This window comes from Elephantulus edwardii, unplaced genomic scaffold, assembly GCF_000299155.1.
Source record: "Elephantulus edwardii isolate Elephantulus edwardi_28Jun2011 unplaced genomic scaffold, EleEdw1.0 scaffold00129, whole genome shotgun sequence".
NCBI classification, from domain to species: Eukaryota; Metazoa; Chordata; class Mammalia; order Macroscelidea; family Macroscelididae; genus Elephantulus; species Elephantulus edwardii.
In genome coordinates, this window is record NW_006399879.1 from 7796051 (window position 1) to 7821103 (window position 25053).

At 51.7% G+C, this 25053-nt stretch overlaps 1 protein-coding gene across 1 annotated transcript in view; it reads right to left on the bottom strand.

Annotated features, from left to right (window-relative positions):
- Window positions 1-25053, bottom strand: part of SORCS2 (sortilin-related VPS10 domain containing receptor 2) — a 237611-nt gene that overhangs the window by 2736 nt on the left and 209822 nt on the right. Inside the window, exons 20-26 of the mRNA XM_006893670.1 lie at window positions 15814-16000; window positions 14278-14411; window positions 13431-13554; window positions 11908-12020; window positions 10165-10290; window positions 8181-8280; window positions 7349-7451 (exon numbers count right to left, since the gene is read on the bottom strand). Of these exons, the coding sequence (XP_006893732.1) occupies window positions 7349-7451; window positions 8181-8280; window positions 10165-10290; window positions 11908-12020; window positions 13431-13554; window positions 14278-14411; window positions 15814-16000 (887 nt within the window). The remainder of the gene's footprint in view (window positions 1-7348; window positions 7452-8180; window positions 8281-10164; window positions 10291-11907; window positions 12021-13430; window positions 13555-14277; window positions 14412-15813; window positions 16001-25053) is intronic.

Genomic DNA, 25053 nt, shown 5'->3' on the forward strand with positions numbered 1-25053 from the left:
CTGGGTCAGGGGGCTTCACAGGAGAAGCAGCTCAGGCTGGGTCAGGGGCTTCACAGGGGGAGCAGCTCAGGCTGGGTCAGGGGGCTTCACAGGAGGAGCAGCTCAGGCTGGGTCAGGGGCTTCACAGGGGCCTAAGCTCAGGATGAGTCAAGGGTCTACACAAGTAGGGAATCCACACAAGACAAGTCAGGGGTCTTCACAGGGGACTCAGCTCAGGCCGGGTCAGGTGTCTGTACAGGTGGGGGCTCAGCTTCACAGAAGGTGCAGCTCAGGCTGGGTCAGGGGGCTTCACAGGCGGGGAATCCACTCAGGAAAAGTCAGGGGTCTGCACAAGGGGCTCAGCTCAGGCTGGTCAGAGGTTTGCACAGGGGACTCAGCTCAGGATGGGTCAGGGGGCTTCACAAGTAGGGAATCCACACAAGACAAGTCAGGGGTCTTCACAGGGGACTCAGCTCAGGATGGGTCAGGGGTCTGTACAGGGGGGCTCGGCTTAGCCCAGGCTGTTCACAGCAAGGTTGGACACAGGTAGGGCACAGCCCAGGACAGGCTGCCCATCTTAGGGCTGTGTGTAGGTGGAGAGTCAGCTCTGGCCAGGCTGCTGTCACAAGGCCTTCTGCCCCGTGCATGGTGAAGATAGCCCCCTTCCAGTGTCTCCCCGTTCCTTCTTTCTGTTCAAGCCCTCTCCTCTGGGAAGCCCTCCCAGGCAGCCCTCTGCTGTGACTATGGAGTGGTCATGTCTGCTGATCTGATTACCCCAGCAGATGGACCAGAGCTCTGAGGCAGGGAGGTGGGCCCTGATGTCGGCCTGGGCTGGCTTGGCACAGAGGCCACTTACTCCAGTGATCCAGAGGGGTCTACACGCCAGGCCTGGGGAGGCCTGCAGAAGGTCACAAATCATGGGGATGATGCAGAAAAGGCACCTTGTGTTGCCTGGTGCTGTGGTGGGTGACTTGATGGGTGTTGTGCTGACGAGGGTGATGTGATGGTTGCTGTGTTGTTGCATGTGACGTGACAGGTGGTATGCTGTTGCGGGTGATGTGACAGGTGGTTTGCTCCCTCTTCCTTCTCTCCTTCCTCTTCTTCCCTCTCCTTATGGTCCTCCTCCATCTCCACCCTCTGCTCCCTCACATCTCTCTCTTCCTTCTCTCCTTCCTCTTCCTCCCTCTCCTTACGGTCCTCCTCCATCTCCATCCTGGTCTTGTTTTTTGGACAGGATGATGAGGTTCAGAGGTGAAAAGCCACATGCCTGGGTCACAAAGCTGGTTGACAGTCTTGGCCATTTCTGCTGCTCGCTCCTCTCTTGGGAGGACACCTGCACACCTGAGCTCTCATGATCTCTTAAGTTTTTGTTGTTGTTGTTGTTATGTGCCATCAAGTCATCTGCGACTCATAGCGACCCTATGTACAACAGCCCTAAACCTTTCTCTATCCTGTGCCAATCACACTGACTCCAACACACCCATCCCAATCACCCCAGTCACTGAATCAATCCACCTCATAGAGGATCTTCCCCTCCTGTGCTTCGCTCCACCCTACCAAGCATGATGTCCCTCTCCAAGGACCTGTCTCTCCTTAAAACACGTCCAAAGTATGTAAAATGAAGCCCCAGAATCCTTGCCTCCAAGGAGTAGCCTGGTTTAACCCTCTCCAGGATGAATCTCTTTTCTTGGCAGTCCATGGTACATTCAATACTCTTCTCCAGCACCACAGCTCAAAGGCATCAATTCTCCTTCTGTCCTCCCTAGTCATTGTCCAACTCTCTGATGCATAACAAATGATTGCAAAGACCATGGCCTGTATCAGGCACACCTTAGTCTCCAGGGAGACACTGTTGCTCTTGAGTACTTTAGCGAGGTCCCTAACAGCAGACTTTCCCACCGCAATACGTTTTTTTATTTCCTGGCTGCTGTTGCCAAGAGTGTTGACAGTGGAGCCGAGCAAACTGAAGCTGTGAACAATGTCAATCTCTTCGCCATCCATCCTAATGCTACCAATTGGTCCAGTGGTGAGAATCTTTGTTTTCTTGACATTGAGCCTCAGTCCATACTAAAGTCTGTAGTCCTTGACCCTTCGCAGCAAGTGCATGAGGTCCTCCTCAGGTTCAGCAAGCAGGGTTGTGTCATCTGCATAACGCAGATTGTTAATAGATCTTCCACCAATCCTGACGCCACACTTCTCCTCATAGAGCCCAGCCTCTCGGATGATCTATTCTGCATACAGGTTGAAAAGGTATGGAGATAGGACACATCCCTGGCATACGCCCTTCCCAATTTTGAATCATGCAGTGTTACCCTGCTCTATTCTGACGACTGCCTCCTGGTCCAAGTATAGGTTTCACATTAGAATGATCAAGTGTTCTGGGATTCCCATTCTTCTCAGAGTCAGCCACAGTTTGTTATGATCCACACAGTCAAATGCCTTTGCATAATCAATGAAACACAGACAGACATTCTTCTGGTATTCCCTGCTTTAAGCTAAGATCCATCTAACATCGGCTACAATATCCCCAGTACCACGACCCCTTCTAAACCTAGCCTGGACCTCTGGCAGTTCTCTGCTGATGTTCTGTTCCAGTTGTTTTTGGATAATCTTCAGTAAAATCTTGCTTGCATGTGAAATCAATGATATTGTTATATAGTTTCCACACTCTGTTGGGTCACCTTTCTTTGGAATGGGGACAAATATAGATCTCTTCCAGTCAGTTGGCCAAGTGGTTGTTCTCCAGATTTCTTGGCACAACTTGGTGAGCACATCCAGAGCAGCATCTGTTAGCTGAAATATGTCAATTGGTATACCATCTGTTCCTGGGGCCTTATTTTTTGCCATTTCCTTCAAAGCAGCTTGAACTTCTTCCTTGATCACCATAGGCTTTTGCTCAAATGTTATTTCATTAAATTCTTCTGTATCTGCCAATTCCTTTCGACACAGTGAGCACTGTTTATTCCCTTCATTCTTTTTTCTTCTTTCGGCTCCTCGGTCTGGGTAAGTGCAACAGACAGACCCAGCTTTGGGCTCCTGGTTCTTCTCGCTCAGTGTGCTGTTGAGACACTCCAGTGCGTGTCCAACCTTCAGCCCCTGTGCTTCTCAGCTCTGCAATCGTGAGGGTTCCCTTTGTCAAACCCCCTCCCTTCATTTCTCTCTTCTGTTGGCGGGGACACCATCTCCTGGTTCCCTCCAGCTCTGTGTCCCAGGCTCCCTTCAGCTTCCTAAGTACATTTACAGCAGGAGACCTAATGACTGTCCTCTAAGTCTGACACCTGCGCAGCCCTGGGACCTTGCTGTGGGCTCTATGCATGCCAGTGTGCCTTTCCTTTGACCTTTGTTTTGGAAATGTGGAAGTACAAAGTGCACTGTGAGACTCAAGGGTCAGGTGGCTTCCCTCCAGGGTTGGCTGTTCCTGTGGGCGGGAGGTGTTTGCTGGTTTTGTGACCATCATAACTAATGTTTTGGACTGCTCTTTGTCATCTGAAGTCTCTGCCCCTTTAACTCATGGCCACCTAGGACTTTGACAGTGATTTTCTCAAACATTGTATTTATACTGCCCTCCTGTGGGTCTCCCCTCTCCTGGTCTCAGGGTCTCCACCTCCTGCTCTCAGAGCCTCCCCCTCCCTGGTCTCTGGGTTCTCAGTCTCTGTTCTTGGGGTCCCCATTCCGTGGTCTCAGGCTCCCCACTCTGGTCTTAGGGACCACTTTTCCCCTGTCTTGGGGTTCCCCTCCCTGGTCTTAGGGATAGCGGGTGATCCACAGCCCACTGTGCTCAACTTGCTGGAGGTGGAAGCTTCTAGCCCAGCAAGCCTGAGCTGACAGTAGGACTGGACCACAGCCAACCGAGCTCAAGCCGCTGGAGGGGTGTGTGTGTCATTTCTGCAGGGTGGGGGGTCCACATCTGCCAAGCCTGCTCCACGACTCTCCTGTGAGGTTTGCGGCTTGGCACCACCTATGCCTTTGAAGTCATCATCAGTCCAGGCCAGTCTGACCAGGACACTGCCCGTGCCTCTGCTCTGGCCAGGGTTTGTTCAGTCTTGCAAAGATGCACAACCTTAGGTCCCCTCCACCCCGCCACCTGTGCAGAAAGGAGGAGCTGGCAGCCCCAGAACAACTGTTGTCAAGAACCCAGCATCTGACCCAGTGGTCCACGGCCTGGCTGTTCACAGGCCTCACAGCTGTCCCGGTGCTGGAGCCCACCTTGCAGTCACCGAGCCAGCCCACCGCACGGAGGGTCTTCCTCTCCTGCCTCCCACTGTGCTCACTGTCATCAAGCCGGCTCTGCTCACAGTCACCGCCTACCAGGGTTCCCAGACTGCACACCTTAGAGGGATTGTTCTATTCCCTGTCATTCCCTGGAGGGTAGCTGGCCAGCTCCAATCCTTAAGGAAAGCCTGGGATGCAGGGAAGGCACTTTGATGGGTGCCATGTGTTGCCTGGCGCTGTTATGGGTGACATGATGGTGTTATGTTGTTATGGGTGACCCTTTCTCAGGAATAGCCTCTCCCAGAAACATGCCCAAAATATGAGAGACAAAGTTTCATCATCTTTGCCTCCAAGGAGCACACTGGCTGCATCTTCTCCATGACATATTTGTTTGTTCTTTTGGCTGTCCATGGGATGTTCAGCACTCTTCTTAAACACCACAGCTCAAAGGCCTCAAGTTTTCTATCAACCTTATTCACTGCCCAGCTCTCAAGTGACTGGAGACCCTGGCGTGGATCAGGTGCAGTTGAGTTTACAAACTGACATCATTGCTCCTTAGTATTCTGGGGAGATTCCCAACTTCAGACTTGCCCAGTGCAACACATCTCCTGATCTCCTGACTGCTGGTGCCAAGGGTGTTGACTGTGGATCCCAGGAAGATTGAAATCATTGACAGCTTTAATCTTTTCTCCATCAGCATTATAGTGTCAATCAGTCCAATGGCAAGGATTTTTGTTTTCTTGACATTGAGATGTGATCCATACTGGAGGTTGTATTCCTTGATCTTCAACAGCAAGCACTTCAAGTTCTCCTCACTTTCAGCAAACAAGGTTGTGTCATCCGCATAATGCAGATTGTTGAGGAGTATTCCCCCAGTTCTGATGCCACATTCGTCTTCACAGAGTCTGGCTTCACGAATTATTTGCTCATCATGCAGACTGAATGAAGAAATGATTCACAACCCTGATGCGAGTCTTTTTTATTTTTAATTTTAAACCACTCAGTGTTTTCTTGCTGTTTGAACAATAGCCTCTTGGCCTATGTATAGATTTTATATGTGCATACTTAAGTGCTCTGAGAGTCCCATTCTTCTCAATGTTAGCCATAATGTGTTATGATCCATACCGTTAAATGTCTTTGGAAAGTCAAGAAGCACAAATAGACATTCATCTGGTATTTTCTGCTTCCAGTCAGGATCCATCTGACATCAGCAATGATATCGCAGGTGCAATGGCCTCTTCTAAATCCAGCTTGAATTTCTAGAAGCTCTCTGTCAATGTACTGTTCTAGCCATTTTTTAATGATCTTCAGCAACATTTTGCTTGCATGTGGTAATGATATTATTTGATAATGTCCACAGTCTGCTAGATCACTGTTCTTGGGAATGGAAGCAAATACGGACCTCCTTCAGTCAGTGAGCCAGGGAGCTGTCTCTTAAACTTCCTGGCATAGTCTGGTGAACAAGTCAATTGGCAACCCGTCAATTCCGGGGCCTTATTTTTGCCAATCAATGCCTTCAGTGCAGCTTAATTTCTCTGTTCATTGCTATTGGCTCTTGATCACATGGTGCTTTCTGAAATATTGCAGCATCAACCAATCCTTTTTGGTACAGAGATGCTGTGTGTTCCTTCCCTCTCCTCTAGAGGCCTCCTGGGTCATCACGACTCTGCCAGTATCACCTCCTAATTTGCAACTAGAGGCTTGAACTTGCTTCTCAGCCTGAGAGTCACTGCACACAGCTTCCCTTGACTCCCCAAATCCAGCTCTCTGTGTGGCCCCTTATAGCCTTCGCTGCCTTCTCTGGCTACCCTTTGAAATCTTCCGTTCAGCTCTTTTTCTTCAGCATCCTTCCCCTTCGCTTTGGATTCTCGATGGTCTAGTGTAATTTTCGTGGTTTCTTCTGGCAACCGTTTCCGTTTTTTTTTTCTCTCCTCTGTCTTTATAATGACCTTTTGCTTGCTTCACGGATGATATCCTCGACGTCACCCTGCAACACATCTGATCTAAGATCACTGGTGTTCAAAGCCTTAAATATGTTCTTAAGATTATTTTTAAATCTAAATGGGATAGACCCAAGGTCAAACTGGACTTGTTTTCACTTTATCCGGCCTCCATTTTATCTTGCACATGGTCTGTTCCACAGCCAGGAACTGGTTCTGACTCCTGATACTTTCTCCAAAGATTCCTTCCACAAGTGTGGAATCTAATTCCTATGCAGCCCATCAAGTAAGGTCCATGTGTAAAATGGACATTTGCGTGTCTTTGTTTTTTAAAAAAAGGGTATTTGCAATAAATAATTACTGAAAATACAAAAATTCAGTCCTTCCGTTTCCAGCCTCCTTTCCGTCGCCAGCCGGTATTCTCTGACCACTCTTCCTTCTCCATTGTTTACAACGTTTGCCTTCCAGTCACCAATTCTCATTAATGCGTCTTGATTAAACATTTCATCAAGTTTGGACTGCAAAATTTGGTAAAAATTCCCGATTCTTCCTCTTTAGCTTTAGCTGCTGGTTTGCGTATTTGAATAAGAGTCATATTAACAGGTCTTCCTTGTATGCATATAGATAATATCCTGTCACTCACAGCATTGTACTTCAGGATAGAACTTGACATTCTAAGTCCAGAAGAAATTGAAATTCACCCATCATAGGTTGTCAAGAGTGTCCCACGGGGCGGAGGGGGTGGGAAGCTGCCCCTCAAACGTCTAGCAGACACTGTCCATCTAAAAACGTGCTGCTTTCAAGAGGGGTGGGGGCATGGGGGTGAAGGGCATCTCTGCCTATGAAGCCCACGGCCCAGGAGCACCCAGTTCTGGCCCAGGTCTCATCCAACTGACAGGACATAGCTGTTTGTCCTGGAAGGGGGCGGTTGAGAGGACGAGACACCAGGATGAAGGGGAAGTAGCAGACGTGTGCAGAGTGAGTGGCTGCCTGCCTTTGCCTGGAACCTGCAGTCATGCAGAGCAAGGAGGGGAGCTGGGGGGACACCCAACCCCTGCAGCTGACACAGGACAGACACACAGTCACAATCCAGCCACCACCTCCGGGAAGCCCTCCAAGACCCACCTGATACAGGGAAAACACTCTCCCAGCCACCACCTCCAGGAAGCCCTCCAAGACCCGCCAGGGAGCACCATGCCAGCACCGGGCAGCCTTGCCTTTTGAACTTGAAGAGGATGAATGTGCCCACGGCGAAGAGCCCCACAACCAGGAGGACCACCGCAGCCCAGTAGCCTCTGCCGCCGCCCAGCCGCTGGGAGTCTGCGAGGCAAGCAGGGGTCAGTGGGAGGGACAGTTGTGGGATCTTAACCACAGCTCTGAGTGTGTCTAGTTTGGGAACATGGCTTCCTTTGTGAGGTTCTGTGGGGCACAGTGGAGGCCTCCAGGAGGACAGGGGCCCTGGAGAGGGTGGAGGAGTCTAGGACCCTGGAGCCAGAGATGCTGAGACAAGGTCCTTTCTCAGAGGGGAAAAAAAAACCCCACAGAAAACCATGGAGAGAGAAAAAAGAGAAGAGAAAGGGAAAGAGAGACAGAGAGAGAGGGAGGAGGGGAGGGGGAGGGGAGAGGGGGGAGAGAAAGGGAGGGGGAAGAGGAAGGAGGGGGGAAAGAGAAAGAGGGAGACGAGAGAGGAGAGGAAAGAGAGAGAGAAGAGGGAGAAAAAGGGAGACATAGAGACACAGAGCTATGGACAGAAAGAGACACAGACATGGAGAGAGAGAGGAGAGAGATACAGGAGGTTGCAGGGAGAGACAAATGGGGGGAGAGAGCCTCAGGGGACCCTCAGAGACTGTCCACTGTGGGGACGAGCAGGTGTGGCAGAAGCCAGAAGTCAGTGTGACCGGGGTGCCATGGGGGTCTTGGGGAAGGCAGGTGGCCTCAGGTCTGAGGGCTGATGCACACTCACTGAGGCTAGGTGGCCTTGTGGGCAGTGCAGAGGGCCAGCCCCTGAGACCCTGAGTCCAACCCCTGCAAGGTTGAGTGTCCACTCACCTGTGTCCACGTCCCGTAGGGCCACCAGCACACGGACCCCACCACGCAGGAAGAAGCCTATCCGCTGAGCCTTCAGCACCTGCTGGATGGCCAGGACCCTCTGGAAGCAGAAAAAGGGTTGAGGGCAGTGTCCAGGGATGGCCAGGACCCTCTGGAAGCATAGAAAGGGTTGAGGGGCAGCGTCCAGGGAGCAGGGGACACTGCTGGATTGGCAGGTGGCTGCCAGCTCTGACCTGTCACGCTGCACAGCATCCGCAGTGATGTGTGTGTGACTTTGTGGGGCGGCAGCACTGCCCTCAGGACCTTTCTAGTGCTGGTGGCCTGGTGGTAAGGAGCCTTGTTATCTACTCAAAGGCAGTGGTTCAGGTCCCCTTGCTCTATGGGAGGAAGACGGGCAGTCTCCTCCTGCCTGACTCACAGCCTCTGAAAGCCTGCTGGAGGGTTAGCTACGGGTCAGCTCCAGCTCTGAGCAATGCAGGATGTCCACAGGAACAGACCAGCAGGCCGTGGGGACCAGCTGCCTTTGATTCACAGCTGAGTATCTGCCCATTAGGTCACCAGGGCTTCAGAATGTCATGTACGGATCCTCCATAATCTAGTCTATTTTCACGTTCGTAATGTAATGCACAGAAAGACCTTCCATGAAATAATCTTTCTGTAATGCAATACAATGTAGCTCTCATACTCTGGTGTCATAGAATCTCACCTTCCATAAACAATGTAACAGTCCCCTTGTTATATGTATCTCCATAATACAATCCAATGTAGCTCGACATAGCTTCCATATTACGATGTCATGCAATGTCATGCAATCCCTTCCACACTGAACACAAGGTAATATAATCATTCTTAATGTCATGTAAAGTAACACAATGAACCTCGAAAGGTAATCACAGTCAATATGACTGAATCATAGGGCAAGGATATCAATTTAAGGATTAAGGTGCACCTGACCCAAGCCATGGTCAATTACTTGTTATGCATCTGAGAGATGGACAATGACTATGGATTTCTGAAGAAGAATGCCTTTGAGTCGTGGTGCTAACAGAGAGTTCTGAACACCCCACAGGCTGACAATCATGTCCTGGAGGAAGTACAAGCAGGGTGCCCCTTAGAAGCAGAGATGGTGAAGCTTTGTGTCACACGCTTTGGGAATGTTCTCAAGAAGGGTCATTCCTTGGAAGAAGACATCATGTTGTCAGTGAGAGAGCAGAAGACCCTCAAGGAGACGGACTGACAGAGTGACTGCAGCAACGGGCGGGCGCCTGTCAGAGACGGTGAGAAGGGTGCAGCAGGGACAGGGCTCAGATCTGTGGTCCAGGGGGTCACTATGAGCCTCAGTGACTTGAAAGCTCCTCAAAGCAACAACACATGTAAGGAGTGTGGGGGTGTGGTGTGCTCAGTGCTGAGCTGCCCACTGATGTCAGCAGTGAGTCCTGTCCTGTGGGAGAAAGAGGCAGTCTTCACCTTAAAGATCTGCAGCTTCCAAGACCCGGGGCAGCCATGACCTGGGGCTGGACGGCCATGCCTAGGCGATGGTGGTTATAGTGCAATGCAGTGGTGGTGAGCACAAAGCAATGGAACCACCTTGCACAGGGTAATGCGATGCATCGTGGCATATGTGACGCACCGTGACATACTGACGCGCCGTGGTATAGGTGACATGTCATGGCATACGTGACGCACCATGGAACATGTGCCGTGCTGTGGTATAGGTGACAAGTCATGGCATATGTGATGTGTCGTGGCATACATGACGCACCATGGTATAGGTGACAGGTCATGGGATACGTGATGCGCCATGACATACGTGACGCACCATGGTATACGTGACATGCCATGGTACAGGTGACATGTCGTGGCATACGTGATGGACCATGTCATATATGATGCACTGTGGCATATGTGACACACCGTAGCACAGTGATGCACTGTAACATGACAAGGTCAGCAGTACGGCCCACAAGCTCAGGGCATTTGATACCTTATCGCTGGCCAGGCTCCTCTTCCTGGTGGGCCTGGGAGGGGGCAGCAGCACATACAGGTCAGCAATGGTAGGCAGCCCTGGCTTCACCACAGTCACCAGAAGTTCCTCAGGGATGCTGGTCTCCTGTGAGGACATAGGGGCAGAGACACTGTTGACCAGCTGCCCTCTGTGCTTTTGCCACGTTCTGGGTCCCCAGAACTCCTCCCTCTCCTCTCTCTCAGGCTGAGTCCTTTCAAAGTATCCTGCAAGCCAAACCTCATCCCTCAGCCTGGGGCTGGCCTCAACCCCTGCCCACATCCTATGACCCAGCACTCCTGGTCCCCAGGTCTACAGGGCAGGCTCTTTGCCCCTCACTGTGGCATGGCCATGCGAGAGGTCAGTCAAGGTGCCTTCTTGTAGCCTGCACCCCCCTCTGCCTCCCTCTCCCCACACTCCGGGTCAAGTCACAGCAGCACGCTCTCAAGCACCATTCCCCGTGGCCCGGGTGCTACATGTCCCAGTTCCTGGTGTCCTGTTCCTGCACCCACATCTGGTAAACCACCCAACTTCCAATACATGGCACAGCATCACCCACACCTGTCCTACAGCCTCACACTGCTGCCCTGTCCACGCCACTGTACTGTCAAAACTTCTGGCCCCCTGACCCCATCGTCTCCCCAAGCCCTCAGGCCTGCCCCACCTTACCACCCTGCCCATACCACAGACATGTCCCACCCAGTGCCCTGCCCACACCACAGACCTGCCCTATACCACCATCCAGCTGTCCTGTCCACACCTCAGAACCACCCACACCTCAGATACCCCCCAGTTCCTCCACACCCCTGGCCCTCCCACAGCTCTTCTGACTCACCCACACCCCAGACTTCCACACACCCCAGACACACCCACACCCTAATCTGCAACACCCCAGACCCCCACATACGCTTGACCCTTACACCCCTGACCCACCCACACACTAGACCCACACACTCCAGACCTGCCAACACCCCAGACCCTCACACATTCCCCACACAGCCCCATTCCCTGACCTGCCCACACCCCAGACCTACCCACATCCCAGACCCCCCAGACCCCTCCACCCTCACTCCCTAACCTGCCCACACCCCAGACCCCCAAACACTCGTGTCCAAACTCCAGAACCCCCACACTCCCAACCCAACCACACCTCAGACACCCCCCACACTCCCACCTCACCCATAGTCCATACCCACCTACACCCCAGACTCTAAAATCCCAACACCCAGACATCCCAGACACCCCTCTATTCCCCAACCCACTCATATTCCAGACTGGTACATACCCCAGACCCTCCATATCCCACGGCAAACCCTGACTCCAGACCCCACCCACCCCAGACACCCCCCACTCCTCCCACCCTCCCACATCTGACTCACCCACACTGCAGAGTTGCCCACACCCCAGACACCCCACACAACCCGAGAGCCCCCCGGCCCACCCACACCTCCGGCTCACCTGCAACCTCAAGCAGCCCACACCATGTACTGCCCACTTCCCAGGCCCATCCACACCACAGCACCCCCTAGTCTTGGGCTCAGGAAGACACCACTTCTCCATCCACCCTGGTCCTGGTCCTGGGGGACACCACTTGTCTGTACCCTGGACTGGAGGGGCAGGTGACAGACAGAGCACCAGTTGTCACCTGGCCCTGGCAGTCTTGGTACCTCAGCTTCTCTGGAACCCAGTGCTCCCACCCCCATAGCCTCAGTGAGCAGGGGGTACCTTGGAGAGGAGCCTGGTGACCCCTAGACCGATGTCCTCCCTCCATTCGGGGATGTTGGGGTTGTGGGCATCCAGGTCCTTGGAAAACTGCAGCGGCACGACCTGGAACTGATCTGGGGCAGAGACAGAAGTGGTCAACCCAGGGTGGCCGCAGCCTCTGCAGGGACCAAAGCACCCGGGTGCCAGCCAGCTGTGGTCAGCCTCAAGTGGCTGCAGTCTCTGTAGGGCCCAGGGCCCTGCGGTGCCTGCCCAGCCTTCTCAGGGTGGCCTCGGGTTTGTGTCTGAGAAATTCAATGTCATGTAACAGGAGTTGTCAACGGGCTGCCCTGGATGACCTTGCTCTGCTGCCTGTGACAGTGACCTCGGTAACAGTGACATAGGGAGGTGACGAGGGCAATAATGGATCGGCCACCTTCTTGTCCCTCCCTCCTACTCCAACTGTGGTTTCTCATGTGGCCTGGGGCGGTGGGCTGTGGGCAGTGCCAGGCTCGTGGCTGAAAAGTCCAGCATGACAGATTGTGCAGATGAGAAGCAGCCCGGAGGGACTGAGCTTCCCCTGAGGGGGTTCCCCTGAGGGGTGAGGATTTCCCCCAAGGGGCGGGACTTTTCCGAGGGGTGGAGCTTTCCCGAGGGGCGGAGCTTTCCCCAAGGGCTCTCTCTACTCCCCTTCTGAAGGGCCTTTTCCACTGAGGAGTTCTATCTCCTCCCGCGCTGTGCACACGGCAGCTCATGATTGAGGGGTTCTCTCTGCTCTTATCCCGTGCACACAGCACGCCATAGTTCACTGACGGGCTCTCTCTGCTTCCATCCCCTGCACTTGGTCCCCCACAGTTCACTGGCCAATTCTCTCCCAGATTAGGAAGTGTGCCTGGCCCCCTGCCCTACCATGCACACGGCCCACTGGCAGTTCACTGGAAAGCATTCTTTCTGCAGATGGTGGGTCCTGTGCTGGGGGCCATGTGGGCTGAGAGCTGCTTCTGGCCCTAAATGACCTCATTTGTGGTGGAGAGCTCCCAGTATACCCAGGTAATGAGGGCAGAGGGCAGATGGCTCCACAGTGCGTAAAGGACAGGTGTCCTCTAGAGAGGACCTTGAAGCCAACATCCAATCCTTTCTGGCCATCTCAGTGCCTGGTTGGCCCCTTGACTTGCTTCCCGTGCACATGAGGGGGTATGAGCCTGGACAAGTGACTGTCCATCTCTAGAGGCCACCCTGAGGAGGGCTGGCCAAGTCAGCTGCCACACAGATGGGGCGCGTGGAGGAGCCCAGGAGTCACCCAGCTCAAGGGGGCAGCCAACCCTGGGGATTTGCCCAGCTTAGGGTGGCCGGCTGCCCTGGAACTCACCCAGCTCAGGGGGCCAGCTGACTCCAGGACATGTCTAGCTCAGTGTGGCTGGCAGCCCTCAGGGGCATGCCCAGCTTAGGGGGGCCGGCCAACCCCAAGACTCACCAAGCTCAGCGTGGCTGGCCACCTCGCTCCCCGGGACTCACCCAGCTCAGCGTGGCCACTCCCTGGGACTCACCCAGCACGCGGATGACCCTGGAGTCCTGCAACACAGAGCTCCCACAGGCGGCCTGCACCGTCACACGTACATCTCCCGCATCTGCAAACTGTGTTGTCACTGAGTTGTCCAAGGACAGCAGGGGCTGTGGGCACAGTCGGGATCAGGACACCAGCACTGTCTAGCAGGGTCAGAATGGGGGCCTGGGAGAGACCCCAAACCTCCATCCTAATTCTAAGCAAAACCAGACGTTCACTCGACACGCCGGCACCACGCAGTTCAGTGTCCACCACCAGCCGTTGCAAACCACACGCTGCCCCCTCCCCCTGCCCTCCAGAGCTGATGTCTGAGTTAACTCAGCCCCTCCGGCCCCAGCTGGCCCTCAGCATTGTTGAGTTGGGGTCAGCTGAGGGACAAGAGGCCGCCCTTGTGAGTGCTGAGTCCATGCAGCCTGAGAGTGGACAGCCCCACCCTGCAAAGCCCTCATTCCTGAGCGGGCTTCTAACCCAGACACCCCCCTGCTCAGCAACTGTCCATGGCTCCCCACTGCTCACAGGACATGCCTCAGAGCCCGGCCCCATGCCCTCCACCCTCTGAAAACTGCCTCCCCTCCCTCGAGGACCCATATGCCTCTCCTGACACCTGTCCTCACAGGGGCCAGGTCTCCAATGATGACCCCAGGAATTCACCCGCTGCACTATACCTGGACACCAAGACCACATGCTGGGAGCAGAGAGGAGGAGAATGGACACCCACAAGGGCCCAGGAACTGTGCTTCCCCCGCTGGGCTCAGACAGTCTGTCCCCACCCTCCACACCAGGTAGGAGCTGCAGGCAGGAGGGCTAGGAGGGCTCGGGGGCCAGTGCACCTGCAGGCTGGGGCCGATCCACCAGTAGAAGACAGTGAGGTTCAGGTTCAAAGGCAGTAGCACAGCCGTGAGGTTCACCTCCTGGTTGATGCCAACGACGGGGACCACTTCTAGGAAGAGGGCCTGAAGGGGGGCTGCAGGGCCAGAGGAAGCTGGGGTTAGAAGCTCAGGACATGGGCTTCAGGTTGGTCCCAGGCCTGACCAACTTCAATGCCACCCCCACCATCACCACAACCACCACGATCCCTCATCGCCAACCACACCACCACCACTGCCAATGCTCCATCGCTACCCTCATCGCCACAGCCACACCCACTTCCCTCACAACTCCGCTGTGGTCATTTCAAAGAACACCACCGTCGCCACAACCACCACCACCACCAGCACTGCTGTCGTGAGGTCTGCCACACTGTTACCACCCCCACCGACGCCAGGGCGTCCCCATCATCACTGCCAACATCGCCCTCTCCTCCACCTAGTCCAGCACCACCAGCGTCGCCACCATCACCATCCTCACCCCCGCCCTCTGCACAGGCACCATCATCACTCTACCACAACCACGGCCTTCTCCACCACTTGCTCTGCCGCAGAGAGCTGGGCCGTGAACGAGGGCGACAGTGAGGAAGAATCAGTGCCTTTGAGCTGTGGTACTGGAGAAGAGCCGTGACTGTGCCACTGGCTGCAAGAACAAGCAGTCACGTCCGAGAGACAGTACAGCCAGCGTGCTCCTCGGAGGGCAACCGGCAAAGCTCCATCTCACACACCGGAGACATGTTCTAGGAGGGGCTGTTCCCTGGAGAGGAATCATGCTTGGAAAGGCGGAGGGTCGGCAAAAGAGAGGAAGACCCTCAACCAGGTGAACCGACACAGTGACTGAAGTAACGGCTGGAAGATATCAGGGACTGTGTGGGCACAGGGCGGGGCAGGGCTCGGCTGTGGTGTTCACAGGGTCGCTGTGAGTCATACTCCACGGCACCTCACAACCACACTGCCATCATCACCACCATTTCCACAACAGCCGTCAGGACCATCATCACAGTGTCGTGACCGTCACCATCCCCTGCACAGCCATTAACATGACTGCACCACAACCACTGTTATCACTCCCATCCTCACCACCCACCACCACCACTGCCATCATCACCTGTACACAGCCACTCTCATGATCACCACCACCATGTCCACCGACAGTCACCACTGCTACATCGCCACCGTCGCCACACCACCCCCGTCAGCACCACGCCTGCCAGCGCTACCTGGGAACCACCACCATCTGTCACCGTGACCTACCATCGCCATCACCGTCACCACCATAGCAAATATCACCCCTCCATGTCCTCCAGCGTCACCACCCTGGCCACCTCCACAGCCCTGCCGCTCTGCACATCAACGGCATGGACTTGGGCCCCGACTGGCCTGAGTCCTACCCTTGGGCCCACTGTCATGAGGGTCATCAGCCCTTAGAGACCATGCGTGCTTTCTGGGGGGACCGGCTCCTTTGACCTAGGCCACCTCGTCTCAGAAGGACAGACTTACAGTTGACCTGGACGAAGAGCACCGCCTCATCCTGTCCGGCCATGTTCTCCGCCCGGACAGACACGCGGTACACGCCGGGGCTCTCGTAGCGGTGTCGCACGGCCTCCCCACTCTGCGTGAGGTTCACGTACATGGCCTTGAAGCCATCCCCAAGGTCCACCTGGTACTTGGTGGTCAGGACATCGCCCTGCAGTGAAATGGCAGGAGGACACAGTGCTGCTGGAGTCGGACATGCTCGCTGACGCTGAGGTCACTGCCCGGTCACCGTCCCTCCCTCATCCATCCATTCTCTCCACTGGCTCCTGCACGCATCCACGCGCTGATCCATTCATCCACTCGCCCAATCACCCGTTCACGCAACTCCTCACTCCCTCACTCCCATTTTCATCTATTCACTCACACATCTGTCACTCATTTATCCACTTCTTCCCTGAAAGCAAGGCGGTTCTGAGGACCCACATGCTCTGGAACGTGACCCGCCTCTGGGCTTCTGGCCTGAGGTCAGTCAGTGCAGCCAGGTAGGTGGTGGCTGGCTGAGGAAGGCAGATGTGGCCACAGCTGAGGACACTGGAGTACCAGTCAGGAGGTGGGCGGATCGACACCTGCGAGCGCAAGTCAGGCTGCAGAGGCCATGAGGGTCAGCTCCCCAGGGCCCAGTCCCCAGGGGGCCATGAGAGAGGGAGCCCCACCAGGGCCAGGAGTCAGGACAGGAGCAGAGGAGGGCCTGGCACCCTGGAGGTTCTAGTAAGACAGGGGACATCCGTCGCCTCTCCAAACTGTCCCTGTCACAGAGATGGCGCGCTGCTTCCCCCGGGACTGCCCCAGTTCATACTGTCCCCAACACTGAGAGGACACTGGGCTTCCCCCAGGACCACTCCAAAGGGTCTGCATCCTCCCACGCAGTACAGGGCCAGCAACACAGCCCACACTTAGTCACCAGGAAGCAGCCACAGCATCATTCATGAGTCTCTGCCACCAGCACTATCCCTCCAATCAACGCATTTCCTCACTTGCAGAGCTGGGGGTATTGAGTGGAGGGAACAATGACTTTGAACTTGAGAAAGCACATTCATCTCCATTGTCTCTCCCACTGACACTCCCTCTGCTCCTCTGCTGTCCGGCCTCTCTCTCCGTCTCACTTTCTCTACCTCTCCCCAGAGCATTCTCTCCCTGTCTCTCTCTCTCCCTCTCTTTCCTCTTTCTCTCAGTTTCTGTCTCCCCTTTTTCTGTATCTCCCTCCCCTTTACTTTCCCTTTTCTCCTCTTCTACCCACTTAAGAAACGCCATGCAAGACCTTCCCTTTTTATAGCTCCAGCTCTTTGCATGTTTTGTTATGATACTTTTCTTGAGCTGACCTTTGAAATTTGTTTTCTCTTTTACTTTGCTATTTGTTCCCTTTGTTTTGGCTTCTTGATGCTCTAGTACAATTTCCAGAGTATCTTCTGACATCTATTTTGGATTTTTATTTGTCTCCTGTCTTTGTAATGGCCTTTTGCTTTCTTCATGGATGATTTCCTTGATGTCTTCCCACAGCTCACCTGGTCTTCAATCATCAGTGTTCAACACCTCAAAGGTATTCTTGAGATGGTTTTTAAATTCAGGTGGAATACACTCAAGACTACATTTTCATTCTTGTAGACTTGTTTCATTTTTTTCAGATCCAATTTGTACTTGTTGTTGTTGTTGTTTTGTGCCGTCGAGTTGCCTGCGACTCATAGCAACCCTATGTACAACAGCCCTAAACTCTGCCCTATCCTGTGCCAACCTCACTGTCTGCGATACACCTACCCCCATTACCCCAGTCACTGAATCAATCCATCTCATCCAGGGTCTTCCTCTCCTGCGCTGTCCCTCCACCCTCCCAAGCATGATTTCCCTCTCCAATGACTGGTTCCTCCTTGCAACATGTCCAAAGTATGTCAGACGAAGCCTCTGAATCCTTGACTTCAAGGAGCATCCTGGCTTCACTCTCTCCAGGACAAACTTGTTTGTTTTCCTAGCAGTTCATGGTACATTCAATACTCTTCTCCAACACCACAGCTCAAAGGCATCAATTCTCCTTCTATCAACCCCAGTCATTGTCCAGCTCTCTTATGCATAGCAAGTTATTGCAAAGACCTTAGTCTCCAGACTGAATACTTGCACATGAGAAATTAACAGTATGGTCCACAGGAGCGCTTGACCTGGTCTTGACTGTGGTTCCTGAGCTTCTCCATCAACTCGTTCTACAAATGTTGTCAATCTGATTTCTTGTGCAGTCTGTTCAGGGAGGTCCACGTGGATAGTCCACATGTGTTTTCTAAAAGATATTTGTAATAAGTGCATCACTGATTGCAAAAAAGTCTATCTTGTCAGCTAATTTTCCAGCCTCATTTCTGTCACCAAGTCGGTAATTCCCGACTCCCAGTCATTCCTCTTTGTTTCTAACTTACATTCAAGTCACCAGATATTATTAATGCGTCTGGATTGCATGCTTGGTCCACTTTGAACTGCAGAAGTTAGCAGAACCCTCAGTTTCCTCCTCTCTGGCTTTCATTGCTGGGTGTATATTTGAATGATAGTCGTATCAGCAGGCATTGTCCTTGCATGCATCCTGTCACCCAAGCTCTCTTCTTCACAATAGATCTTGAAATGGTAGTCCTGACTATGAACACAACACCATTCTTCCTTGATTTCTTCATTTCGGTACAGTAGATCAAGGTTTTTGTCTGAGTCAAGTGGTCAGTGCCATCTGAGCTCACTAAGGCCGGGAAGTCGATCTTGATGGGCTACACTTCCATTTTTACAACTTCCAGGTTTCCTAGATTCATACTTTGTACGCTCCACATTCTAGTTATTAAAGGGTGTTTGTAGCTTCTCCTCTGCACTTTGAGTGGCATCCGCTCTGGGACTTTACCTCGAGTCCACAAGTAACATTGTTCTTCTCTTGTCCATAGTTTTCGAAGGCCTGTCATTTCAGAAGTGGACGGCTAGCCCTGCCTCCTGCTCTGAGTCCATGAGTGTCCCTGGAGTGGGTCCACCACACGTGACCCTGCTGCTGTTTGAAACACTAGTAGCAATAGCTTCCAGCATCACAGCAACATGCAGGTCAGCCCAGGACAGCAAACCGACAGACAAGCACTGTACTTGCAGAGCAAGTGGTAAACAAACAAGACCGTGTGTGCTTGAGCTGTCAAGTCAGTTGAGTGCCTCGAGTCAGTATGACTCATAGTAATTCAGTGAACAACAGATCTGTGTTGTTGTTGTTGTTGTTGTTATGTGCCGTCGAGTCCTTTGCGACTCATAGCGACCCTATGTACAACAGCCCTAAACCCTGCTCTGTCCTGTGCTAATCTCACTGCCTCTGACACACCCATGCCAATTACCCCAATCACTGAATCAATAGCAACATGTAAATCACGCCCTCAATACAACAGACAGAAAGGTGTTGTACTCCTAAAGAGAAAAACATAAGAGCAAGTTGATAAACACCATCATGATAAGTGGAGAAAAGACTGAAGTTGTCAACAATTCCATCTTGCTTGGATCCATAATCAACACCCTTACTACCAGCAGCCGAGTAATCAAAAGACAAATGGCATCAGAAAAATCTGCATTGAAAGACCTCGCCAAAGTACTAAGAAACAACAATATCAGTTCTAAGACTGAGGTACACCTGATTCAAGCCACGGTCTTTTCAATTGCTTCCTATGCATCTGAACATTGAACAATGACTAAGGATGACAGCGGAATCATTGCCTTAGTGTTGTGGTCTTGGGGAAGAGTATGACTACCCCATAGAACAAACAGGTATGTCTTGGAGAAAGTGCAGCCAAGGTGCTCCTCAGAGGCAAGGATGATGACACTTTGTCTCAGATATTTGGGCATGTTGTTAACAGGGCCAGATTCTTGGAGGAAAATTCTAATGCTTGGAAAGGACAAGATGGATTAACACAGTGACTGTAACCATGGTTCCAGCATGCTCAGTGGTAACGAGGAAGGCACAGAGTAACAGGGCAAGGCCTCTAACTTGATGGCATGCCAACAGCTCTGTCCCCGACGGGGCTCTGGTGGCCTAGAGGTAAGGAGCTGTGCTGCCCACCAAAGGGCACGCAGTTCAAATCCACCATCTTCTCTATGGGAGAAGATGGACAATCTCCTCCTGTGCGATCTGCAGCCATTAAAACCTTGCTGGAAGGAGTTGGAAACAACCTAAGTGCCCATCAACAAACGAATGGCTAGAGAAGCTGTGGTATATTCGCACAATGGAATACTATGCTGCATTAAAAAACAAGGAACTCATGCAATATTATTCAAAATGGTTGACTCTGGAGAACATTATGCTGAGTGAAATATCCCAGTCACAAAAGGACAAATATTACATGATGCCACTGTTGTAGAATGGGACTGTCCTTGGGGTTGGGGAGAGAATGAGTAAGATGGGTTCAATAATGTATACTGCACTGAAACAGAGGAGGGAGAGAACCGTCTAAAAGAGAGATGTAACTGGGTATTTCTGTCATCACAGGAGACTAGAGCGAGGGCTGCATGGTGGAGGGGAGCTGGGGGAGGTAAAGCAATGCAATGAAAGAATCTTTTACTTTTCCATAATTTTTGGACTCATGTACTTATAACTTGTTAGTCAAATTTGTGTCTTCTACGTTGCAACACCCCCATGATACATCTTGAAGGATATGTACATGTACAGCCAAGCACAATCAATAAGAGTGCATCTGAATTCCAAAATCAATCTCCATAATAGTCTATGTGTTTCCTACTGCCAAAGGGGCCCTTTAGAGTAGTGACAGAAGATCTTCACCCTGAAACCCACAGCGTCCCTTTTCAGCAGGAAGTAGCTAAGAGAATACGCCGTCCCCTTTTCCTTATGACTCAGGGTGAAGTCTCTCTCAGGGAGGAGTGATAGGGAATGGCAAAGGATACACTGACAAAGAAGATTAATCAGAACTGGCTTTGACAAGCACTGTGGCATTTGGACAAGAACAAACTGGGAGGAGGGTAGAGAGAATAGTGCAACAATGAATGAGTGGAAGCCCAAAATCTCTGTAAATGTTTATGAAAATTAATAAAATATAATTATAGAAAAAAAAAAACAACAAAAACCTTGCTGGAGGGTCAGCTGAATTGGTTCTGATGACACACGACAGCTCTCTCCCTGTCTCTGCCTCCTTCTCTCCCTGTCTCCCTCTCCGACTGTCCATCCTGCCACCTTGCTCTATCTCTGTCTCTCTCTCCCCTCACACTCCTTCCAGCAGGAACACCAGAAAACCATGTCCTAGCATAGAAAGTGAAACAGGATCATCTCTTGCTGTTCAGCAATCCTAATGACTCTGTTTACGGGAGTTTCTAAGGTGTTATTTCAGAGGTGATGGCCAGCCCTCCCTCCTGGTCTGCCTTCATCTGTGAGCTCCACTTTAGTACAGCTTCTGGCAGACAAGCACTGTACCCAAAAGAGCAGACGACAGATGAGTAAACATACATGTGTCAAAGCTATTAAGAGCAGCGACGTGCAAAGATGCTTCTCCACTACAAAAGCCGACAGATAAATGATAAGAGCAAACCACAGGGACAAGCAGACACAGAGGCACAATGGCTCAGGCGGCAGGGATTCCCTCCTCAAGGCAGCACACGGTCCAGAAGGCTGCAAGGATGTCTGGCCTTGGATGGTGCAGGGACACTGGTCTCCCCCAGAGAGGGGCTGTGAGGTGAGGCCTCTAACTAACCCTCAGCATGTGCTGAGCATTCATCTAACCCCTAATATGACTGGTGCTCAGACTCCCGTCATGCCTGGCTGTTTTCTGGGTGCTCCCTGGTGAAGGTGGTGCTCTGAGTCTCCTGAGTGGGCTCCCAGCACTCCTCTGACTACCACTCACAGGCAAGGCTGGTGCTCTGGGCATCCTGGGCTGGTTCCTAGTGCTGGGGGTTCACCACTGGGCCAAAAGACAGCATCATAATAGCTGGAGAAAAACGGAAGTTGTCAGCAATTTCACCTTGCTTGCATCCACAATGAACATCCTTGGCACCAGCAGTCAGGAAATCAAAAGACAAGCTGCCCTGGGAAAACTGCTGTCAGACACTGCTCCAGAGTGCTAAAGAGTAATGATGTCAGTCTAGAGACTGAGGTGTGCCTGATCCAGGCCATGGTCTTTGCAATTACTGCTACGCATCAGAGAGCTGGACCATAACTAGGGATGACAGAAGAAGAATCAATGCCTTTGAGTTGTAGTACTGGAGAAGAGTACTGAACATACCATGGACCAACAAGACAATCAGAGCTGTCTTCTTTGGAGGCAAAGATTTTGAAGCTCTGTCTCACACACTTTGGGCAGGCTGTCAGGAGGTGCTAGTCCTTGAAGGACATCATGCTTGTAAAGGTGGAGGGTCAGCACAGGAGAGGAAAACCCCAGATAAGATGGACTGACACAGTGACTGTGACAGTGGGGGCAGGTGTGTCAGAGACAGTGAGGGTGGCTCAGAGTAGGTCAAGTTTCAAAGTCATTGTTCATCGGGTCACTGTGAGTTGTAGTCAATGGCACATAAGAGCAACAACTCAATTAGGGAGCTCTGGTGACACAGTGGTAGGGAGTTGTGCTGCCAACCCAAAGGCATCCGGTTCAAATCCACCAGGGGCTCCGCAGGAAAAAGGTGGACAGTCAACTCCCATGCAAGTTACTGCCTCTGAAACCCACTGGAGGGTCAGCTACTGGTCGCTTCTGACTTGAGGGCACACAACAAAATCTCCATGGCAGTGGTTTTTATGGGTTGCGGTTTGTTTGTTTTTAACATATTCTAGACACTAAGGTCTTCAATAATCTGCGAAATGCAGATGACACAACCCTGCTTGCTGAAACTGAGGAGGACTTGAGCTGCTTGCTGCAGAGAGTCAAGGACTGCTCAATGTCAAGAAGACAAAGATTCTCACCACTGGACCAATTGGCAGCATCAGGATGGATAGTGAAGAGATTGAGATTGTACACAGCTTTAGTTTTCTTGGCTCCACGGTCAACACTCTCAGCACCAGTAGCCAGGACATTAAAAGACGTATTGCCATGGGAAAGTCTGCTGTTAGGGACCTCTCTAAAGTACGGAAGAGCAACGGTGTCTCTCTGGAGACTAAGGTGCATCTGATTTGCTATCACTTGTTATGCATCAGAGAGTTGGAAAATGACTAAGGAGGATAGAAGGAGAACTTATAAAAAAAAAAAAAAAAAAAAAAGGAGAACTGATGCCTTTGAGCTGTGGTGCTGGAGAAGAGTACTGAGAATACCATGGACTGCTAGGAAAACAAACAGATTCATCCTAGAAAGAGTCAAACCGGGTGGGGCTCCTTGGAGGCAAGGATTCTGAGGCTCCGTCTAACATACTTTGGACATGTTGTGAGGAGAGACCGGTCCTTAGAGAGGGACATCATGCTTGGGAGGGTGGAGGGACAGCGCAGGAGAGGAAGGCCCTCTATGAGGTGGATTGATTCAGTGACTGGGATAATTGGGATGGGAGTGTCAGAGGCAGTGCGATTGGCACAGGACAGAGCAGAGTTAAGGGCTGTTGTACATAGGGTCACTATGAGTCGCAAGCAACTCGACGGCACATAACAACAAGGTCTTGTCAGAGCTGTGGATGGTGCCCCTTTTCTCCCAGTCGAAGGTGGGCTCTCCGCCCCCGTCACAGGGCCTTCTGTGCAACATCAGTTCTTCAACAAAGCTCTTCCTTTGGGGGCTGTCTTGTCAGGGTGACATCTGGGTCCCCTGTTTAGCCTGAGATCTGGAAGTTTTCTTTTTTTTTATAAGTTTTATAGCTTTACATTTTACCTGTAAGCATGTGACCTATGTTTGAGTTAATTTTCATTTCTTTTAACTCAGGTGTGCAGTTAAGGGGGGCATGCATGTTAGGAAAGAAGCATCCAGGTGGCTCAATGGAGTAGGTGCTGGGCGCTGACCCAGCAGTCTCTGCTCAGCCCAACTTGGAGTCCACTCTGTGGGAGGAAGGCAGGCAGTGTGCTACCAGGATGGTCTGCAGCCAAGGGGCCAGTACTGAGTCAGCCCCAACTCAGCTGCAGTGGGCTTGCTGGGAGACCCCCTCCCTGGGAGCCCTGGTGGTGCAGGGTTTGTACACTTCTCTGCTAGCTACAAGCCTCGTGGTTTCAACTTATCAGTGGCTCCCCAGGAGAAAGGCCTGGTCACGTGCCTCTGTAGGGACCAGACCAGTGGGGGCCCTGTGGGCTTTCTGCTCTGGTCTACTGTGATTAGGACTTTGAAAAGTGGCTTTCCTATTCATTACCTTAGCATCCACCCCCCACCCCCCACCCCGTGGGCATGGTTTCCAGCTGCCTCAAATGCAGACACATCGTCAACAGCTGTGAGGCCAACATAAGTGCAAGAGTTAGAGACTGAGGAGAGACTGGGCAAGGCGTAGCCTGACAGAGCCCTGGAGACAGAGGCAGAGTAAAGGTTGTGTTCTGGACAATCAAAGGAAGAGCAGACTTGGGACTGCTGTGACACGAGGCTTGTTGGACGATTAAGGAACCAGAGACTTCTTGCATTTGTGCTGCGAGACTGAATCACACTTCAAACAGTTGTTGGCATCTGATCCATTTGAAATTATAGTCCCATTTACTACTTCCCAAATTAATAACTTATAGAAAATTTCTAAAAATTGTCAAACTGCTTTTTCTAATTACATGGGTAAATTTTCTAATTCATATCCACAAAATAAACAATTACAATACATTAAAAGAACTAATTGGATTTTGTCTGAAAAGGTAAAAACTTATCCCCTTACAGCTGATACTTATTATACAGATGCTAACAAGATGAGATATTCGGGCTATACTTATGATAAAGATAATAAAGTAGTTAAAACTTGATTTCTGTTCATCTGGATGAATTATATAGCTATTATTACATTATTGCAAGATAAATACAAGCATTTTTTTAAAAAAGAAAGCATTAAACATTATTACTGGATTCCTTATAATCCCCGAAGACAAGCTATAATAGAAAGAGCTAATTCAACCTTACAAACTAAAAAGGTGGGAGATGGGATATAGGATGAATAACATCTCCTTGAACTCTAAGATGTCCTTTGCCTCCCCTACCAGTCCCCCACCCGTTTCCCTAAAATTCTCTACTGTTTTTGCAACAAATATCAGACTGATGATTAATGGAAGTAGGCATAACAGATCTATTAACAATCTGCGTTATGCAGATGACACAACCCTGCTTGCTGAAACTGAGGAGGACCTCA